Source organism: Martes martes (genome assembly GCF_963455335.1).
Source record: "Martes martes genome assembly, chromosome: 4".
NCBI classification, from domain to species: domain Eukaryota; kingdom Metazoa; phylum Chordata; class Mammalia; order Carnivora; family Mustelidae; genus Martes; species Martes martes.
The window spans coordinates 65637454-65660529 of record NC_137891.1 but is presented as its reverse complement, the minus strand read 5'-3'; the positions used below and the strand labels follow the sequence as shown (position 1 = coordinate 65660529).

Genomic DNA, 23076 nt, shown 5'->3' with positions numbered 1-23076 from the left:
GAGGAACTGCCAGAGTGGCTACACCATTTTATACTTCCAAAAGTGGCTTCCAAAGTGGCTACACCATTTTATACTTCCACTAGCAATAGATGAAGGTTCCAGTTTCTATATCATGGCTATACTTGTTACTGTCTCTTTTATTACAGTTATTATAGTCATCCTAGGGAGTGTGAAGTAGTGCCTCATTGTGGGTTTTTCATTTCCCTAATGATGTTCAGTATCTTCTTTTAAGCTGTGTCTGCAAATCCTTTGCCCATTTTCTAATCATGCTATTGTTGATTTGTCAGTTATGTATTTGAGACACAAGTCTCTTATTAAGGTATGATTTGCATAGTTTTCTCTCATTTTGTGGGTTGTCTTTGTACATTGTTGATGGAGTCCAACTTACCATTCTTCTGTTTTATCACTTGTGCTTTTGGGGTCTATAATCAGAAACCATTACCTACCCCAGTTACTTGTGTTTTCTTCTAAGGAGGTCAGTGATCCACTCTCAGTTAATTTTTGCAATTGATGTGAGGTGTAGGGATCCAAATTCATTCTTTTGCATTGTGGACAATCCAGTTGTTCCAGTAACATGTTTAAAAGGCTCTTCTTTCCCCTAGTGAATTTTGTTGGCCATTTTGTCCATAAATGTAAGGGTTTGTTCCTGGACTCTATTCCATTGATCTGTAGGTCTCTCTTTAAGCCACTACCACCCTGAATTGATTACTGTAGCTTAATGGATTCTTAGCCCCTGTTGTTTCACTTTTTTAACCTTTTGGGTCCTAAAATTTCCCATCTTCACCCAGCCTGGCAGCATTTACATATTATTATCACAGATGCTGTATCTTTACCTGAGCCTGCATGAATAAATACCAGAACTTAAATGGAAATCTGTAGCATTTATATTCTACTTTATTCCTTACACTATATATTTATCAGGAGCAAGAATATTTTTAGGTTCACTGATTGAGGTCAATGATTGTTTAAAAAGTTCTTTTCTAATTACAGGATAACAATCATCCTAATATGCCACCAGATGGTCTCTCTTTAAAATCTGTGTCCAGTATAAATATTGATCAGCTTAGGATGAAAAATGAGGAAAGGATGCGAAAACTGAATGAACTTCAGAATAAACCGATTAATACAGGTAAGTGGCCAGTCTTAAGGGACTACAGCACATTCTGTAAGAACTCAAACCTGTTTACAAGGAAGTTTTCCCTGTCGGCTGGGGGATGATACAATGAATTTTGAAATCCCTTTGAGTTGTAAGGCCTAAAACCATAGATACTATCCAGGAAAACCTGGACTCTGGATCAATATTGCATCACATTCTACCAGAGAGGGTATGCTTTTTGAGTGGATTTTTTTTTTTTTTAAGATTTTATTTATTTGTCAGAGCACAAGCAGGGGGAACAGCAGGCAGAGGGAGCAGCAGACTCCCTGATGAGCAAGGAGCTTGATGCAGGACTTGATTCCAGGACTCTGGGACCATGACCTGAGCTGAATGAAGGCAGACGCTTAACCAACTGAGCCACCCAGGCATCACTTGAGTGGATTCTAAACCGATGAAATTTTTATTAAATATATCCAGGCTCTCTTTGCTTTCAGCAGGGAAAATGCTGGTTAGTATCAGCATCTCACTCCCCTTACCAAAGTGAGGAATTATTAGAAACTAACTTGACAACTTCGAGGTCTTTAGAGAACACATCTATTATAAATTTATAGTACTACGAACAAATTTTTTTTTTTTTAACTTTTTTCCTTGGCTTTCAATGCCATAGACAAAGCAAAGCAGCCCCAGGTTGATGTTTCTTTTTAGAACAGAAGCCAAGGTTTAGTGTTTTTCTTAGGGCTTCATGGTCTCTGGTTGTTTGGGTGACCAGCAGGATGATTCCTTAGGCAGCTAGTGAACCCCTCACTACTAGTTTTAGCGAACAGTAGAGTGGTCTTGGGACAATTCCCTTTAGTCTGTGAGGCTACATACAACAATCCTAATAGCAATCTTCCTATCTTTAACACTTCATTTAAATTTAAAACTATACTCCTATAATCTCTAGCAGTCAGGGTATCGTATGTTCTGGTGGCAGTTCCATATCAAATGCCAGCACATATGGTAAACTGATGGAGCAGTACTTTTCATACCGTACCTGAAAAAATGTGGACCAGTGGGAAAACAGTTCTTTAACTCTGCACTGAGGATTGCCTATTCTTAAATTTCTTTTAGAACCAGTAAGGGTGATTAATATTTAACAGGGATATATTTAAATTGAGAAAAGTAGAGCATTTAAAGAAACTCTTACAGGTTTTCAGCTTCTAAACTTCTTTTTAACATTGTCCTTTCAAACAGGAGCTTTTTGGTACGATGTGGAGTGACTGCTTATTAAACTGACTGTACATATCCCTTTGCTGGGCTAATCCTTCACAGACTGGGAGATGTTAAAAAAAAAAAAAATGACATCACAGGGTAGGAAGACAGATTTTCCTATTATATCTAATAAGTAAAATACAGAGATAGTTGAGTATATTCAATTAAAGAATGAAACTTAAACTAAGGACCCACCTTTTAATGGAGTAGACAACAACCTCTTAGATTAGGTACAAGAATGGACATAATTTCATCTCCTATCTGCCTGTGTAGTGCTTTCCTAAAAGGATTTTCTCTCCTTAGAGCATTGGTAACAGGTTTGGAGTTTCTAAAACTTTGCTGAATTTAAAAGTTTTATAAGGTTGCATACACTTCTGCAACCAGCTTAACGTTTATCGCCCTCTACTTTGCTGTCTTTGGAATCCCTGTGGGTGTTGGCACCACGGAGTCACCTATTCACTTGACCATTTTCTTCCTACCTCTAAATGAGGGACCTGGACAAAAGAGTACTTTGTAGAACGTAATCCTGTGGAGAAATGCAGGGCTGGAATGGTTAAATTACAGGAAGGAGATCTGTGTGCATTTCACCTCCTTGCTACCAGTGTTACCTGAGTCATGTCCCTCTTGCCTCCTTTAGACGATGAGAGTTCACTGGTTGACCCTGATGACATGAAGCATGTGGGGGACGACGGATCAAACTCTGTAGCCACTGAGCCCTGGCTCCGCCCAGGCACCTCAGAAACGCTGAAACGGTTCATGGCCGAGCAGCTGAACCAGGAGCAGCAGCAAGTTCCTGGAAAACCAGGCACTTACAGTTGGCAGGGCCTGTCTACAGCTCATGGTTAAAATAAATCTGTACTGGACCCAGCAGTGCCTTTTAAGGTAAAAGGAATGTCAAATCAGAACCTTTAATAATATGTGTGCTACTTTTGGCCCTGTTACTTACACAGGTATCATCTGTATATAAGGTGTTTTTCCCCCATGATGATGTATAATAAAGATGTATATATTCTGTACATAAATAAAAGGCAATGATTAATTTATATAATGTAGAATTATACAGAATTATTTTTGCATAATTTTGCCATAAATTGGGGTGGTAATGAACTCTTGGAATCAACTACCATATGTGCATTATTTTAAATTCTGCTTGTCAGTAAGATAAGGTGAATAAAACAAGTGTCTTAACAGTACTGTAAAACCTGAATACGCTTGTATGTACATTTGCCATTGGTATCGCTATTCAGAATAATTCATTTAATAAATACATTGGTTGTAGCTGAGTATTTCAGTTGCTAGGTAATGAATCAAATGTGCTAGTTATTTCCATGTCTTTTATAGCTACTCATTCAGTTTAAATGATGGGGCAGTCATAACTGATTTTATTCCCATAAGCCATACACTAAGCCATACATGCCTCTATGTTTATGCAAATGAAGGCATTATGTTTACTAATTTGTATGACTTAACAACTACTCGGTAGAAATAAATTATTTTTTATTATCAATGTCAATTTCTTATTTTAACTGGAATTGAGGTTTCTAGACAAGGTGTTTTAGAAGTTGAAGACAGGACCACCCAGGGTCCAAGGACAGAGACTGGAATTGTTGCTGTGCCACCATGGACCCTTGGATAAGTGAGTCAGTCTTCCTAATCACTCCATAAGTGGTACCTTTAAAAAAGTAGAGATTAAATCAAAATCTGGGAAATAATTCATTGGTCTTTAGCATTATGATGGCTGAGAACACCCCCGGGCACTCCTTCTTGTACATTTCCATTAATGGAACTAATGGTGGACGGTGTAGACAAGTTTACTACAAGTGTAAAATTACTCCACTTTGAATTTTAGCTATGCATTTTATACTCAATTTTGTAACCTAACCATTGTTTCTTTTACGTGAAGATTTTTCCTCTTATATCTTCATTTGAAAGTATCATGAAAGCCTCTGTCTCCTGTAGGGAGGGTCCTGATACTATACGACAAAATAACAAACCACCAGGTCATTTGAAACACTTACCCATCAGATAGATTGGAAGGTCATGGTGGTTCCCAGCTACGAAGGTAGGCGACTCCCAGCTCTAGCATCCAGCTGGGCTTGCACGGGGATGTCTTGGGGGTAGTAAATATGGTATACCTATAAATGCATTGTTCAGTAACTCATTTAAGGTATGAGAGTAAAGAGTGAACACTTCTATTTTTAAACACAATCATTATCTTGATGTTCCATTTTTTGTTCAATGCAATAGTATCACACAACTCCTAGGACACACAATGCCCCCCTGACAAACTGCCCCAAAAGTGACTTCATCTCTCTTTGCATTCACACAGTGTAGCCTTATTTTGGGTTACATAATTTTAATTATGAATAACCTATGGCTAAGAAAACATGACCCTAATGCCAAAAGCTGAAAAATATCAGAACTAAAGAACACTGAATTTGTAGTTCTGGCCAAGAATACTCCTAAATTGTTCTGCTTTTAACAAAGAATGAAACATGGGGCTGTAGATTACACAGGTTTTGATTGCACTGATGAAATAATCCAAAAACTTTATTGACCTATAACCTGATTAGAATATGCCAGATGAGAATCAATATTGTACAGAAAGTTGTACAGAATTTTTTACATAGAAAACTTTACATCTGTACCATATACATTTTATCCATCTGAAAAAATTTTCTACATCCACTGTTAATACGGAATGCTTGACAATCTTGTCTTTTTTTTTTAACCATCAGAGCACAATTCACAGTATGAATACATTTCCAGTAAATCTAACTCCCCCAACCATGCCAGATTTGTTATTTTAACATATTCAACATTAAATTCTGTACATAGAGTAAAATCTACATCAAGCCCCGCCACCCAAAAGAAAAAAGAAAATGATAGCAACCTAGATTCATTTTGCAGTGATTCAAGTTTCGGTCCTTGAAGGATCAACTCTATTTTAATGGCTCATCTTTAGAAGCCCTAAGAGAAGTATATTACAGGTAGTTAGGTCAGTAGGAGTATTTTCTACTTTTTTTTTGCTGTTGGTCTTGACAAGTGTCAGCCACAACAGCTTTCTGGGCATGTTAAACCCTCAAATTTTCCACCCCCCCACAAAAAAGGGCAAAACCAAAACCCCCACAAAATAAAAAAGACAAAAAGTTCAACCCAAATGTTTAGTGCATTTGACAAAATATTATAGGTATTTAGCAAATGAATAAGAAAATAAAGAAATTAAAATAAAACAGTGCAGGAAGAACTATATAATGTTTAAGATTTTTATATTACAGACCTGCATCTCTGTACATTTTTCACAGAAGGATGATTACCAGTATCTCAGATAGCCTGAGTGTGCAAAAATCTTCAGAATAGGAATACCATAGTTGCTAAATATCTTTTACCATGAACAATAATTTCTTCTTCTCCCTCCCACCCCCCAATTATAAACATTTTATCCTTCAAAATACAGCTCTCCTGAGTTGTACTTCTTGCAGAAGTTCAAATCTTTACATCTATAGTTCTTTGGGTCAAGTTTTACTTCCACACCTGCCGAAAATATATGGGGCTCTCCCTGCTGCCAAGGACAGGGAAGGACACATGAACACAAGCTGACACTGTGGAAACAGGCTTTCTGCTCAACATGAGCCCAACATGACAAACAGAATCCACCAGATTACTAAGTAGGGACTGGAGCGTTGCAAGTTTGAGTTACAGTTCTAAGCATCTTTACCAGTAACCCTCCAACACTGCAATTCAGAGAAACTGTTTTTCAGGTAGGAAACCTCAGCTCCAAGGTCCTTTTAAAGAGCGGAGGGATGTAAACGCCAACAGAAAATACCGAGTTGCCATCATTGCTTATTTATTCCAAGTTCCTGTTCGGGTGGTTGTGATATTTGAAAAACTACTCCAATTCGCAGAAAAAATCTTCTAAGAACAGCACGAAGTTCAGGAATCAAATCAAATTGCATAATTTCACATAAGAGAGGGTAGTAGGATGAAGCATGAGCTTTAAACTGGGGAGAGAGGGAAAGAAATTGCTCCATTAGCAGTGCTCGCATTCCACACCACAGTAGCTCAAATGCCTTGAGAGTCAAACTCCTTCAGGGGCCCGCACTGATCAATGAAGACAGAGGAAAGGCATCTGCGTAAAGCAGGGACCGTACTGATTATGGAACTGAAGAAGGAGTATTCAAAAGAGTCACTCAAACGTTATTCAATTACCTACCCTTATTTTGAAAAACATTTCCCATTACATTTCCTTGACAAACTTATGACAAACTTTTACTATCACTGCTTTTCCTGGGTAATAAGCAAAAGTAAGAAGACAAGCAGGAACCACAGCTGAGTTTTTTAATAAGCTATGGGTTACTGAAACAATCTTGTTTCTTGAAGAAAATTTTAATTTTTATGGAAAATTCTACCTAATGCTGTGATATAAAATTGCTATCTCCAGGCAAAGATCAGACTTTCCACATTTATAGTTTAACTGATGTACTGTGGTCATCTTTGCTGGAGTTCCTCAATCTCCTGAATACAAGTTGCCTGCCTGTTTTCTCTCTGCTGCCCTCCACACCCCACAACGGACTAGACAGCAGTGTGATCGATGGTGGCATAGAAGCCCGTGGTAGAACCAACAGACTGGGGTTTAGAGGCCTTCCTGGCCAAACAGCTGCTGATGCCTTAGGTCACTTCTCCAAGCTTTATCCAGCCCAGGAGTCAGAGGTAAATGCATGTAGACTACAGCACATGACTTGGGATGAACATCTGTTCAACACCGAGTGATACCACCTTGACCCCAATCTCAGGCTACCTCACTAGGCACTTTTAAACCAATTCAGGGATCACAGCAACTGGTTTCCAAGTATATGAGCTACAAGTTGCTGTATTTTTTAAAAAGGGAAATGCATATTTTAAAAAATCTGAATGTATGTATTTAGTTGCGTATGTTGTATATATTTAGTTGTATGTATTTAGTTGCATATTTTTAAATTGATCATTTCTACTGCTTTCAAATTCTTAAATGAGTTTATGGCCCATTCACTAGGGCCCCTGTGTTACATGGAACCAATAAATATGCCAAAGGAATGGCTGAAGCCTGGAGCAAAGGCCTCGGACCCAGAAACAGCGTTGGTGAGGACAGAGTATAGGGCCAGGGGTTGGGCAGGATGGCAGTTTTCAAAATGGAGCAGGAGAGACTTCAAGGATCAGGATAGGACTTGCAAAGTGTGGGGGACCCAGAAGCTTCTCAGGGTGTCCCAAAGGATTCTGATTCCTCCTTTACTGAATTCCCTACACTGTTTAGACAACAAAGCAGGGTGAGGAGGGAGAAGACTGAAACACCCATGAGGAAAGGGGCCACCGTGGTCCAGGACAAAGTGGCACCATGGCCTGCGCTTTGCTGGATCCACCTCTGAGCCTCAGGTCTGCAAGCTGGCACCCCTGCCTCCTGCTTGAGCATGATGCTGGTCAGGCTAGAAATGCTGGGCTGGAGAAGACATCTCATACTTACCCTACTGTCGCTTATCTTTAGAACTTTAGTTAGAAACAAAAGCAGTAAGTTAGTCCAGGCTTCCCGATGACTCTCTGATGTTAGAGTAAGGAAGTAACTTAGGGCTTCGCTGCAGACACTGTAACAGAAAAGGCTCACTTTGACATGTGCTGCATACCTGCTGCTACAGGCATTCACAGAGAAACAACAGCTGGACGAGGTGGGAAGGGACTACTAGGAACTGGTAAAGAGTCCATCTGCTAACACTAGCTAGAGTGTCAACATAAACATATCCTTTTCAAATGAGAAGAAAACCAGACGTTAAAGAAACCATTGCAATGTATCAGGAAATGCATTTTTCTGAAAGTTCCATTGAATTTCAGAGACCCTGTGCGGCAGCACACGTACAAGCCTGGTGTCAAGAAACCAGGGCTGAAATCTGGGGCAGCTCTTCCCTACACTCACTGTGAAGGTGAGACACTTCTGGGTCTTAAAAATCTCATCAATAAAGTGGGAAACAGGGACAAAGTCATCTCTTGAAGCTCTGAAATGTACTTAATTGGTCTCTGAGAACATCTGTTCCCTGAGAATATTTGCAGAGACAATGAAGAAGACAGCATTCTTTCTGAATGGCATATTTCATTCTTAGCATGAGTTTAAAATTTAAAGAACAGAATCTTAAGCTGTCATGAAGTAAAAAGAGAATGCAAAAAAGGTAACACTAAAAAAACTCCAAGTATTTTTTCAAACTAAATGCAGGCAGGTTTTCACTTTCACATATGACCTGTTCGTAAAAACGCAGTTATCTGTGGCATGAAAAAGCCCAAAATCTCTGACATTTTAAATTTTAAGGGAGAAAGCTTTTTCCTGTCCCATAGCAGTAACTGCAACTGCCCCTCAGAACAATGTATTACTTAAAATATAACCCCCGGGAAATTTTACTAGTTACCAAGCACATTTAGATACAGCCTTAAGAAAAACAGATACTGCAACAGGCCTCTGGGGGAGAGAACGATATACGGCCTTGAAGCTGAGCAGCTGGGGATGCCCGGCTCACTCAGGGCGGAAGGCCGCCTGCTTCATTTTTCCGTTATCTCCCCTTCCCCCCGCCTCCCCCACCCCCCACCCCCGCCCAGAGAGCACCTGTGGCTACTTAGATAAGTCCTTTGAATGTGCTTGTTCAACTATAAACTTTATACTACTTGTACAGACATATTCTGCTCTCCTTCTTGTTTATCTACATGGCATATGACTAACGTTTGACCTTCATCAACTCTTCTGTTGGTTATTGTTTCTACCTAATAAAAGCGAGACTGAGGAGTTGCTCGGGGCAGCAGTCTTTTCGACTATTGTCCCCTGCTCCCAATCTCTTGCAGCTGACTTGTTTGTGCCTAATTCTTCTCCCGTTCGCTGACTGGAAGCGGCAAGTAACAACAGACACGATCTGCTCATGTCACCAACTGTGCAAAAGTGCATCCATCTATAGGACTGTATCTAATTTTCACAATCTCTTCCTTAGGCCCCAAGCTATTTGCATGGTCCTGCAGTGGGACTGAGATGTGGACTCTGCCCTGAGTACAGACCTAGTGGCCCTTTCCTACTCTGTACCATGTAGCTACATGAGTCAAAGGCAGAAACTGAACCAAGAGTCTTACTTTAAAAGCCTCTGCTGGACCTCCTCCCAGGCACTAACCCGACTCTCATCCATGTACATCCGGAAGAGAATGCGCAGCCCACACGCAAGGCTGCTCGTCTCCTGCTTCAGAAGGTTAGGTTTGGATTTGCCCTTGAAGCCTGCAGGAAAGGGAAGTTTCCAGGATTAATTTAGGAAGGCATCTTACAGAAAGACAAAAAGCCTTGTATGAAGGCACATTTTGTGTACATTCAGCTGTGGCATCTGCTGCTTACAAAGCAGTGCTGCCCTGAGGTGGCCCATAGGGACAGGAATTGCTCAGAGAAGGCACACCTTGAGACTGTGGGGGAGGTCAGTGGGCTGGAGGCCCAAGTAGGAGGTGATTTCTAGGTTTAAAATGTCCTTTCTTTCAAGCTGGGAGGCAGGGGGAGGGCAGAATATGAGATACAAAACCATGTTGGCCTGGGAAAGCAGAACTCCTCAAATGAAATTGCACCTGAAAGCTCCGTACAGCTTACAGGAGGGCTCCTGGATGAACAGGGGCAGACCTCTCAGGAGTGAGAAGGTTTCAAAAGGCCATCAGCATGGTGAAGGGCCCAATGTATATGGAAACAGGGAACCTGGTGACTTTAGCAGGAGTGGTCCTGGTTGAATGGCAGAAACAACTTGGGTTGAATAAAGGGGAAAAAATGAATATAGACTACTCTTCCTAGAAGTTAGACTGTACAGGGAAGAGGAGGAGCAAAGCCATGGGCTTAATTAGGAGTTGACCAATCACTTTAGATTAAGTAAAATATGCAAATATAAAGTATCCCACACTATTTCACAGAGTTTGATGTTCAATAAACATTAGCTCCCTTTTTTTCCTTCATATTCTGTTGCCTCTCATTCTTCCAGCATTCTTTTTTACCTGAGGTGCCAAATAACTATTTCTTAAGTACAAAATCAGATGTCAGTTTAATTATTATACTTAATTATATACTATATTTATATAATTAAATTATGCTTAAAATTTTCCAACTTGTTAAAAAATATGTCTCCCTCCCTCAAAATATCCACTTCCATTCCGAGGTATGGCCATTCCCAGATGAGCACGGAGATGTCATCTGAATACATATGCAAGGATATCACGTTCAGGACCTTCATACACTTTTTCTCATAAAAGGGCACCTTTTGTATGCCGACGGTATGGACAGGGAGGCCCAGAATGGGTGAACAACATGAAAAAAATGAATAGTCAAATCAAGTAACAGACTGATTACACAAGGGGGAAACAAATTTCCCCTAGCAGTAGCTTATGTTACACATTATAGTATATATTATATACATATTATTATATGCTATAATAAAAGTTCTGGCTGGTAGACTGCCTTCCTACTATTATTAAGGTAAAAAGTTCATATAGTGTAAAATGCATACACCCGAATTATACAATGAATTCTGATAAATGTACACCTCTGGTGCACAAGTGTTAATGGTGAACACTGAAATGTGACGATACTTGTGCTACTTACCCGCTTTCCACAGAGCAGTCCTCTGTTCGTTGTTGGAATTAAATGCTTTTGCAAATCTATGGGACTCTAATAAGCAGTCCAGTAGCTTAAAAAGTTGTTGCGATGTTAAAAAGCGGTACATTCCTTGATCTTGTGTATCAACTCGAACATCAAAGTCCACAGCATCTCTCTTTGGAAAACAAACCACCACAGCACACGTGTGTGTGTGTTTTACACACACACACGTTCACAAATTTTAGTAAGTTTAGAGCTCAACGTTCCTCAAGGATCAGTTTTACGATCAAGCCACAGAACTTAATCTCTTATCGCAACAGGAAATAGGGAAAGGTCCATCTTTTGTTACTGCATTTCCAGATTCTTCCTTCCATGCATCCTAGTCATGAAGGGTCACCTGCTATCTTTCCAATTCCCTCCTCCTATCATTTGACTCCAGGAGCTCTTCTCCTGTCAGAGCCTACAGCCCTTCCTGTTCCTTCCCTGACTTAGGTCCTCTCTTCTCAACGAGTTTAGACTCCATGGACTCTAGTTATAATTATTCTCTTGCCTAATCCCTCACTCTTTTTAGATTAATTAGCTGGCAAAACCACCTACTCTACATCTACACCCACACAATAAACAGACTGGAGAAAACAGACTGGTTTTAAACCAGTGGGCTCTGGGTGTTGCCCAGCAATCCTGCACTGCCCTAGTCTGCTTTCCTGGACGACTAACTCATGTTTTCCCTTCTCTATGTATCTAGAACTCTCTTCCCAGCCTCATTTGGTGGATAATTTTTCTTCACACCTCTATCAGAAGAGACATCCCACAAACTCCCAACAGCAAATGGACCAACCTTCCTGTGTTAATAACCCACACACTTTGTTGCTTTCCTGTTACAATGCAGAGCAGCCCAGGCTTCCATTTAAGACAACTCCCCAGGGGCTGGCACTAGATGAAATCCCCATTCACTTTTCAAAAACACTGTTCTGCAAGTCCCCTGTCTTCTATATTCAGTTCTCTCTTCCCTGGAGAACTCTCATCAGGGAAAATGCTGCAATACTGTCAATCTTAAAGACAATACAAAGCAAACCCTTCTCTTGACCCCTTCCATTCTCCTCAGCAATTATTCTATTTCTCTGTACCCCTTTACAGCAAAACTTCCCTTGACAGAATTAACAATATTTGCTGCTTCCAATTCCTCTTGTACCCATTTCCGTAATACTTTTGTCCCCAACATTACAATTAAACACAATGTCAAGGTCACTGAAGTCTACCAAATTGCTAGAGGGTGATTCTCAGATGAAATATTACTTGGCCCTCTAAGCATGTGACAGAAAATCACATCCTTCTTAAAACATTTTCTTCATTTGGCTTCTGGGACACCACTGTCTCTTGCTCTCCCCTTGCCTCATGGATTCTTATTCTCAGGCTCTTTACCAGCTGCTTCATCACTAGGAGCTCTAACCATGGAAGCCCCGGGGTCCCGGTCAGCGACGCTCCTCTCAGGTGTCCACACCTACTGCCTAGGGCATGTCATTCAGTCCCATGGTTTAAAATGACATTTCTGTGATGAAGGCCCCTGAATGAAATCTCTAATGTGACCTCTGCTCTGAAGTCCAGACTGTGAAAGCCAACTTCCTCTTCATCTTGTAAAAGCAGCCATCCCCCCATGTCCGTACCTGTGCGGCGGCTAGGTTTTCGGCATCTTCCTTCTTACTTGTGGCTGGGAAGAACACAATGTTGTCGATAGTCTGGATGAGTTCCAGCTGCACAACACATTTAATCAACAGGGCGGCAAACAATTTTTGTTCTGGAAATTCTGTGAGGAAACCCACCCCAATGCACATGCAAACAAAAATTATTTTGAATCCTTTATAATTTCTATGACATTACAATGCTAAGGAAATATTCGTATGTATGAAGGTTATCTGAACATTTTACACTGAGGACATACTGCTTTTGCACATAAGCACTACTCAATAAAAAAGCAATCAATTTTTAGAAAAGCCTTACAAAATTAATTTTTTAAATAAACAAAAACATTCCCAAGGACTTAGAACAGTAAATAATGTTCAAAAAGATCCCACTACAACTTTTAAATTAGATTTAGGTTATTCTTTAATAAAATGTAACAAATGGATTAAAAGCTAAGAGTTTAGTAGCATTTACTAGAACTCGTTTGACCTTTGAATGTAAGTAATATAAAAACCTATACCAAAAGAAAACAACAGGAACCAGATCTGTGAGAAAGGAAGTGAGGAACAGCCACAAATTTTGACAAATGGGGTAATACTGAGGGTTAACCAGAGCACACGTTTCATTTGGATCCAGGTTAAAAACTGTAGCGAACTATATTTTTCAAATGTATACATAAACAAAGAAATCTATAAAAAGTTATGCTAAGTACATGATCACAAAACTAACCAAATTTCAAAGTATCAAAATGCTCTCCATGCTGAGCAGGCAAGATGAAACACAGCTAATTCCTCTAGCCCAAATAAATCTGCTCAACAAGATATTTCTGAAAATCCCCCAACCCATAAGGACATGTTCATAAAAGAACTTTGTATTTCCCTGACCTTCCCAGTTAAGCAAATGCTGAAGCACAAGGTAGGAAAAGAGGTCTCAACTACTGAGATGCTGCAAGAGCGGTGCTGACATGTGGCTCCAAGGGAGACCCAAGGTCATACCTCAATCCTGGGATGTCAGGGCCAGCTCTTCCAGTGAGCTTTCCAGAGGCAGGTGACTGCCCAACGGGAGCAGCCTGTTTACCACTCTAGGGCAACGACTGGCTCAGCACTGGATGACTTAGAATTCTTCAGTCTACTTTTGCTTTTAGTACAAATTCCCTTTTGTGGCACCAATTTGTGGAACTTAAATTCATGTTTTAGGGATAGCAAAACAACTCACATGAATTTATTCTTATTGAGGACGTTCATTAATAAAGGTTCCTTTCCAGGTAGTTTTCAGAAATGCTGTTGTATTTAATACTTACTACTAGATCACATATCAAAAAAAAAAAAAAAAAAGAAAGAAAAGAAAAGAAAAGAAGGAAGCCACAAGTCCCACAACTGTTCCTCTTCAGTGTCTTTTCCCTAGTCCTTTACCTCAGTCAGAGCTGACACATATCAGTCACTCCTTCACCTCCCCCATTCAAGTCCTAAAACTCAGTTCCTAGAACAGGAGACTCCTGGCAGCACAGCTGGGAGTCAGTTGACGTCTGACAGGATGTGTTCTCATTAGTTCTAACATCAGCTGCTAAGGGTGGGAAGAGAAGCAAGGTGAACTGAGAGTATGGCTGATAAGGCTCCACTCTGATCGAACGGGCAAAGCTGGACCTCCCTCTGCTTTCTGGTGTCCTTGGAGGATAAGGATCTTAACTTTAGACTCACTAGCAATGACCAGCAGCCTGTTTGGGGACAATATCTGTTTGGACAAATTTTACAACTAGGGTTGGTTGACACTGCCAGAGTTATGGTAGGTGACAGTGTTACTGGTTCACCTTAGCTAAGCAAAGATTAACTATGTGGGACAGCAGCTACAGAGCCAAGGCTAGATGGGGCAGTGATGTTTTCTGCAAGTGTACATCCTGCAGGCAGGATGAAGTACTCAGGTCTGTGTTATGATTCTTTGAGTAGGACAGAGTCAGATAGCAGATGAGCCATCACCTGTCCACTTAATGAAAGGGCTCACAGGAACATGGTGGCCATTTGTTCTTCTCCCAGCTCTACCTATTCTGAGTCAACAATCCCATGGTGAACTGTTCCTAAAGAACTTCAAGGGGAGAGGGAGATGGGTGTCTAACAGAAGGAAAGAAGTATGGGTCCTCAGCTCAGGGTGGGCGGGGCGCAGCACTCTGCTCCAGTTAAAGGTACATTCCTAGATTAGCCATGTGATAACTTTCTAATGTACGATGACCATACCCTTCCTTTACAAAGCTAAGTGTATTTAAATTCCATCTTGGGGCTGAGAGGGAAGTCATTCACTATTCTGTCCTCAAGGCATGTTCCAGTGCAGACTAAAGCTGTCATGGATTCCTGCACAAGCCACGCTGTTCTCTAGAAAACAGGAATAAAAAATGCAAATAAGCCACTCACCACTACCTATCTCCCTTTTAGGAAGTCAGCAAAACACAATGACTGAAGCTAGAAACTCCTTTCAAGTAGGATACCAAACCTATCTTCTCTCAAGAAAGAGTATAAAGCACCTAAGATTAATAAAAAATTCCCTGAAAAAAAAATTAACTCAAAATGGATCAATGACCTAGATGTAGAGAGTAAAAGCGTAAAAAATTTTAAAAGGAAAACATCAAGGAAAACCTTCATGACCTTAAATCTGGCAATGGATTCTTAGCTATGACACCAAAAGCAAGAGCAAGAAAAAAAATGGGTTTCATCAGAATGGAAAACTTTCTGTGTAAAATGTTATCAAAGAAATGTAAGACTTATACAACAGAGAATATATGTATCTGCGAATCATATATGTGACACAGGCAGAGTATCCAAAGTGTGTAACAAACTTAAAATTCAACACAAAAAGACATAAACCAATTAAAAATGAACAAAGAACATGAACGGGTATTTCTCCAAAGAAGAGACATACAAATGGCATAAGCACATGAAAAGATCATTAGGGTGACTGCACAACACTGTGAATGTACCAACAATTTTTAAGGATTTATTTATTTATTTTAGAGAGAGAGCATGCACACAGGGACGGGGCAGAGGGACAGAGGGAATCTCTAGCAGACTCCCTGTTAAGCATGGAGCCTGACCTGGGGCACCATCCCAGGACCCAGGGCCACGACCTTAGCAGAAACCAAGAACTGGCCACTCAATCAAGTGAGCCACCCAGGCGCCCCTAAAATGGTTACTTTTCTTATGTGAATTTCACCTCGTTTTATAAAAGCAATTAGAGTTGTCCTGCTTTCCTCTAGGGAGGAGGTGGCTTTTCCTTGGTGTTGTTATTTTCCTTCAGTAAACAAAGTTGGATCAGTTTTGTAAAAAATAGAAGGGATTCCCCTTCTTTGTGAACAAAACTATGAGGGTGAGCGGAGGAGACATGGTATGGGGCAGCTGAGTGTAAGGAAGGCTGGCTCCACAGGAAGCTGGGTGCTCCTGCTTAGAAAGCACTGTAGAGAAATGCCCCTCAGGCCCCACTTTTGCAGAAAGGATATGGGGCTAGCATGCAGAGGGGAATGGAGAGAGAACACTCATGTGCTTGAGAAAAGACCTATGTGTCCGACACAAACATGAGCTGAAAGCATCTACGGAAAAAGCTGGTACTACAGGTATTAGTGGATGTCTAAGTTGGAACACAGATGGTAACAGAGTGACTACACCATCAACTACAGTATATATTTGTTAATATCAAAAGTAAAAGCAAACATTTCATCCTTTACCTATATAAAACAAAACACACTATTAGGAGACATAACTCACTTGTTGTATGTTTAATTTTGCTGACTTCTTCATTCACAGTAGAGACAGCAGCCAATGGTGCTTGCTGTCTACTATCTGCAGATCTTGGCTGAACAGAATCCTGAATATCGACAGATTTCTGTGATATTGTATCCTAATAAAACAAAAAATTCATTATAAGTACAAGGAATAAAACTTGAGGATGAAAACAGTTTCTGGTATGCTGTTTTTCAAAAAAATGACATGTGTCACTATGAAAAGGAAGTTCTATGCAGTGTGATACCAGACACAATGAGAAAATTATTTAAAGTTACTGATGCTTGGGGGAAATCGGAGCAGGGGACAAACCATGAGAGACTGGACTCTGAGAAACAAATTGAGGGTTTTGGAGGGGAGTGGGGTGGTGGGTATTATGGAGGGCATGTACTGCATGGAGCACTGGGTGTAGTGCATAAACAATGAATTTTGGAACATTGAAAAAAATTTTTTTTAAATAAATAAAAAAGAAAAAAAATAGTTACCTATGCTGACAGCCTTTAAGAGAAAAATCTTCCTTTCTAACCCTCATTTGTTTTGGGCTTGGTACAACCCAAAAACAATAAAAAAAAAAAATGCAAGGCTTAACTGTGTGGAAAAGCTAGTCAGCAATATCGATGAATTGTCATGAAATCTGTTTAAACAGAACACATATGTGGCAGTGGTGGGGGACATTTCTGCAAGCTTTGTGTATGTGGTGCGCAGGAAAGCTTTGTAGGGATGAGTTTAGGGAAAGACATTCTGTCATCCAAAGGAACTGGTGACCAGAAAGGTCAGTGAGAAGCTAACTGCGAGTGCGGTGTCAGGAAGAAAAGCTCAAGTTCAAGTCCAACAGAACTATACAAGACTTTCGCTTCAGCATTAGGTATAACCTTGGAAAAGCAAAGAACACTCCTGAGTTAAGGTTTTCTAACCTGAAAATGGAGAGGACACTTTTCTTATAAGTTATTAAAGATAAGGTAAGAAATGCAAAGCACTAGCACAGTGTCAGACAATATGTGATAGCTGGCATTACTATTCTAGCTTTACTTTGTTACAGCAATACAACACACTCCAGGTAGAATCCAGAACATGGTTTTCAGAGGAACTGAGAATTCTAACCTAATAGTCTCAGCCAGAAGCGACCTTCACCTGGGTTTCTGCAAAGAAGGCAGAGGCTTACGTTCCCTAGAAAGAGTGCTAATCAAAACAGTATTTTAACTTAGATCTAAAATGTCACATTTCATGATTTTTCATTTGCTGTACCATATAAAATGAGAGCTTCTCTGACTATTCTCCTGTGGGCCATTTTGCTGTTTGTGACATGAGACAGACAGTTGCTGGGGGTGTCATCCAAGCAGTGGACAAGAAGGCAGCTAAAGCTGCTAAGGTCACCAAGTCTGCCCAGAAAGCTCAGAAGGCTAAATGAATATTATCCTCAATACACGCCACCCCAGTCTTAATCAGTAGTGGAAGAACGGTCTCAGAAATGTTTGTATCAACTGGCCATGTAAGTTTAATAATAAAAAACTGGTTAAGGCTAACAATGCATTGTAAAACCTTCAGAAGGAAAGGAGAATGTTTTGTGGACCTTTTGGGGTGTGTGTGTGTATGTGGCAATTTTAAGTTATTAGTTTTTAAGATTAGTACTTTTTAATGGAAACCACTTGATCAAAAATCTGTCCCAGAATTTTCAGACCCATTAAAACAAAAGTTTAATGAAAGAAACAAAAACAAGTAAGAAGTAGTCCTTTAGTGCATTAGGCAAGAAATACTCAGCTGAGAATGACAGTGTGGAAAATATTGCAACTTACTGGCAAACTGTAAGTTGTACAGAGAAGAGAAAGCAAAGGAAAGCAGAGTGAGAGAAGCAGTGGCAGCAGCAGCTCACAGAGGAGACTGTGAATTGGTCCTGAGGGGCACCGCTGGCTCCCTCTATGCAACCCAGCAGCAGCCCAGCCTCTGAGCATTCACCCCATTACATGTGGTTCCAACAACTTTATGTGCACTACCTGACTTAATTCTAATCACAAGACTCACTCTGACATGAGGTTAGGTAACTTGCTGAGGCCACAGAACCAGTCACTGCAGGGCCAGGATTTCATTTTGGGTCTGGCATCAAAGCCCACACTGCAAACTACTATACTATATGGCAGAGGCAGCAAAACAGAAGCCCACAAAGCAAGCACGGGTGGGCCAAATTCAAGAAAAACAAAAAAGAGAGCAAGCTCATTCTGGGCTTGAAACAGGACTTCCTAAGTGCTGGATGGAGTCTATAACGAACAGACACCTCCTACAGATCAGGGTCATGGAGCAATGTGGCCCCAATATACCAGATGTGACTGTTCTCTAAATATCAATTCAGAGTAGATCTCTTCTGTGAAATCTAACTTTCAGCCACTGACAATTAGTTAGGAAATTTAAAAGTACAAACTGACCAATGGACACTAGTATGCTACCTCTGGCCTCCTGGGTTTAAATTTAATAAGGCCAGATTAAATAATAGTACTGTTTTAATGGTAATTTCGTGATTTTGTTAATAGCACTGTGCTAATGTAAGTACTTTTTTTTTTTTTAAAGGAAAAACACTAAAGAATTGAAGGAATAAAGGACATCTTATTTTTAACTTACTTTCAAAGAATTCTGAAAAGTTTGTGGGGTGGGGGTGAGGGGACAGTGAGAGCAAAAGGAAGGGAGGAGGGATGAAATGATAAGGCAAATGTAGTGAAATAACATCTGGAGAAACGTGGTGTCATGTAGTTTTGTGTCAGCCTGGCTAGGCTATAGGATCCAGTTACTCAGTTACAACACAAATCCAAGTGTTGCTGTGAAGGTATTCTGTAGATGTGGTGAACAGCTACAGCCCGCTGACTTTAAGTAAAGGATATTATTCTCAATAATATGGCTGGAGCTTCATGTGATCAAGTGAAAGACCTCATGTCTCCCTAAGTAACTCTGCCTGTGGACTGCTGCTGCAGCTCCTGCCCGAGTTTCCAGCCTGCCCAACAGATTTCAAATTATTGGCACCCATAATTACAGAGCCAATTCTGTGAAATTTAAATTAAAAAGAAGACAGATATATGCACATACACATAGTATACATACACGCACAGATAGAAACAGATATTTCCCACTGCTTCCATTTCTCTGGTAGAACACTGACTGATGACTGATACAGGTTCTGGTACCATGAAGTGGAGCACTGCTATAACAAATAAGTAAAAATGTGGAAGTGGCTTTGGAATTAGGTACTGGTAGAAGCCAGAGGAGTTCTCAGGCATATGACAGAAAATGCCTAGATTGCATTGAAGAGACTGTTAGTAGATTCATGGACGTTAAATTCAATTCTGGTGAGGATGCAGAAGGTGGTGAAATGCATGATGGAGAAATCTTCTGTCTTCTGTCACCCTGAAGAATACACATACGGTCATGGTATAGAATGTGTACAGAAATACGAATGTTAAAAGTGCTTCTGTGAGGTCTCAGAAGGCAATTGGGAACATGTTACTGGATAATGGAAGAAAGGTGATACTTGTTAAATAAGTAGCAGAAAATCTGGTTCAATTGTGTTACACTACTTGCGTGGAAAACAGAACTTGTAAGTGATGAACCTGGATATTTAGCTGAGGATATTTCTAAGCAAAAGGTTAAAGATGCAGCCCAGTTTCTTCCTGGTGTTTACAGAAATATGTGAGGCCAGAGAGATACTCAGGAAGGAATTACTAGGCAAAAAGAACCTAGCACTTGATAATTTGGAGAATCGTGGCCTATCCAGATTGTGAAGGATGCTAAAATCGGAAAATTCATTGTTATGAAAACATTTCTTCGGATCGTTAGACAACATTTTGATGAAAGAGATTAGATGTGGGTATCCAATGGATCCAATCAAACACCTCAGGAGAAGCTTGGAACAGAGAGAAAGTTATCCAGAAAGGTTCCATAAATAACACTCTTGACATACATAAGAGACCCACAGGATTTTGCGAATGATATACTAGCAGAACACAGCCAGCCTAGACTCACAGGGACAGACATAGGATAAAAGGAAGATTATCAGATCTCTGGGATTCTACAGGCAGGCTACATGGCTGCAAACACGTGCTAATCTTTAAGAAGAAGAGCTGCTGGGGCACAAGAAGGAGCCACAGGCCCAGAAGGCAGAGTATCAAGGTACAGAGAATTATCCTCAGGCCTTGTTTTTTTTTTTGAAAGATTATTTATTTGATTGAGAGAGAGAAAGAAAAAGAAAAGAGCATGAGTGGGGGGAGGGGCAGAGGGAGAGGGAGAAGCAGCCTCCCCACTGAACAGGGAACCCAACTTGGGGCTCAATCCCAGGAACCTGGGATCATGACCTGAGCTGAAGGCAGATGCTTAACTGACTGAGCCACCCAGGAGCCCCTCAGGCCTTGAAAATTAATACCATTTGCCCTGTTGGGTTTTGAATTTGTTTAGGACCAGTGACCCTTTTATTCCTTCCAATTTATCTCTTTTGGAATGAGGATGGTTAGCCTATGCCTGTCCCACCATTGTATTTTACAAGCAGGTAATTTGTTTTCTAGGTTTACATGTCCACAGATGGGGACAGATGATGCCCCCGGAAGAGACCACATACGTGATCTAGATGGCTGTGATGATGAGATCTGGGACTTTAGATATGATGTTTAGATCAGATTTGGGACTTACTGATGCTATAATGAGTTGAAACTTTTGGGAATACTGAAATGTCATGACACATTTTGCCTGAAAGATGAACATGAATTTTTGGGTGCCAGAGGGTAAAGACAGCAATAGGTTGAACAGTGGCCCCAAAATAGTATATCTAAGTTGGAACCTCAGGTACTTACGAAGGTTACTTGGAAGGAGGGTCTCTAAAGATGTAATTAAATTAAAGATTTTGAGATGAGGTGGCTTATATCTTATAGACATAAGAGACAGCTAGTGTCCTTACAAGAGAAAGGAGAGACAGGTATGATACGTAACAGAGTTGACTTGACACAGACATTTAAAAATGGAGGGAGAGACTGGAGTGATGTGTGTACAAGTCAAGGAATGCCGAGAGTTGCCAAGAGCCACTAGAAGCTGAGAAAGGCAAAGGAAGATTCTCCATTAAAGCCTTTGGAGAAAATGCAGCCCTGCTGATGCCTTAATTTTAGGCCTTTGGCCTCCTAAAATGAGAGACAATAAATCTGTTGTTTTAAGCCACTAAGTTTGTGGTAATTTGTTGTGGTAGACCTAGGAAACAAATATATTGGGTGAAGGGTATATTAAAATTCTTTGAACTGTTACTGTAATATTTCTCATAGGTTAAATTATATCCAAATTAAAATTTTAAAATAAATACCCAATAATATCTTTAGGTTGGCAAGGAAATCCTTTTTAATTCTTCTTCTTTTTTTTATAAGTAGGCTCCATGTTCATCATGGAGCCCAACATGGGGCTTGAACTCAGGACTCTGAGATCAAGACCTGAATTGAAATTAAGAAGTGGATTCTTAACCAACTGCACCATCCAGGTGTCCCTTGGCATGGAAATCCTTACATAATCTCATGCCTGGCTCTTGAAACTCCAGACATCATTTTACTCTGTCTCAAACTGTCTACATTATAAAATAATTTAAAATACTTCCTTCATGGCACTTACAGAGATAAATTTTAGCCACCTGGGAATTTACCATTATGAAGCTTAACCTAAGAATTATAGACAAATTTATGCCATCTTTTTAATTTTTTTTTAAGATTTTATTTATTTTGGCAGACAGAGATCACAAGTAGACAGAGGCAGGCAGAGAGAGAGGAGGGGAAACAGGCTCCCTGCTGAGCAGAGAGCACGATGTGGGGCTCAATCCCAGGACCCCGGGATCATGACCTGAGCCGAAGGCAGAGGCTTTAACCCACTGGGCCACCCAGGCACCCCTATGCCATCTTTTTTAAAGACCTGGACTCACATAAAAGAATTTGGCCCGTAGTAAAGTTATTTCTCACAAGCAATTTTAAATATGATTTATTAATGAAAACTTACCAGCTGTTTTTCACTCACAGGAGATGGAGGTGGGGGAACAGTTTCTCCAGAAGAGGGACGCCACGTTAAGAGCCTTTAAAATACCAAAGTCACACCAATCACTTTGAGTGTGAAACAGGACACATCCAACATGTGTTTTGGAACAGGCATAAAAAAAGTCACAAGAATATGCCCAAAACAATATAATCCTTCTCTGACCACTACTGAAAAAAATCTAGTAAAAAGTTTAAAAGATGTATTTCCAGAAAACAGAAATCAATCAACTAGCATGTAATATAATCAAAAGAGTATTATGGGTCATCAGTTTAAAAAAAAAAATTCTGAAAAGTTTCAAAAACTTTAAACTCACTTTTTCTAAGTATTAATGTCATTAAATATTTCCTAAAGTGAGATTGAGAAAACTTTGAGACTTTTCAAAAATTCATAAAACTCTCTAGATTCTATTTTTTTAAATATATAAAAATAAATGAAATAAAATTTGGCCCAAAAGAAGAAACTAACTTGCCATCCCTGACTGGATACTTGGAATAGAAAGATGACTAAGGCCCAAGTTCTTGCTTCTGAGAAGCAGGAGCTCCTGGGAAATGGAGTAGACAATGGTAGATATATCTTTTCAATTCAATATGGAAAGAACTCTGGTACAGTTATTTCCTATTAAGAAATGCTTATTAGAT

General features: G+C 40.1%; 2 protein-coding genes across 2 annotated transcripts in view; one reads left to right on the top strand and one right to left on the bottom strand.

Annotated features, from left to right (window-relative positions):
- Positions 1-3852, top strand: part of CSPP1 (centrosome and spindle pole associated protein 1) — a 174568-nt gene extending 170716 nt beyond the window's left edge. Inside the window, exons 30-31 of the mRNA XM_080801138.1 lie at positions 991-1129; positions 2985-3852. Coding sequence (XP_080657264.1) covers positions 991-1129; positions 2985-3193 — 348 coding nt within the window. The 3' untranslated portion in view covers positions 3194-3852. The remainder of the gene's footprint in view (positions 1-990; positions 1130-2984) is intronic.
- Positions 3853-4879: 1027 nt separating this feature from the next.
- Positions 4880-23076, bottom strand: part of ARFGEF1 (ARF guanine nucleotide exchange factor 1) — a 147385-nt gene continuing 129188 nt past the window's right edge. The window contains exons 33-39 of the mRNA XM_080801137.1: positions 22403-22475; positions 16391-16523; positions 12629-12768; positions 10971-11139; positions 9479-9617; positions 7845-7962; positions 4880-6348 (exon numbers count right to left, since the gene is read on the bottom strand). Coding sequence (XP_080657263.1) covers positions 6184-6348; positions 7845-7962; positions 9479-9617; positions 10971-11139; positions 12629-12768; positions 16391-16523; positions 22403-22475 — 937 coding nt within the window. The 3' untranslated portion in view covers positions 4880-6183. The remainder of the gene's footprint in view (positions 6349-7844; positions 7963-9478; positions 9618-10970; positions 11140-12628; positions 12769-16390; positions 16524-22402; positions 22476-23076) is intronic.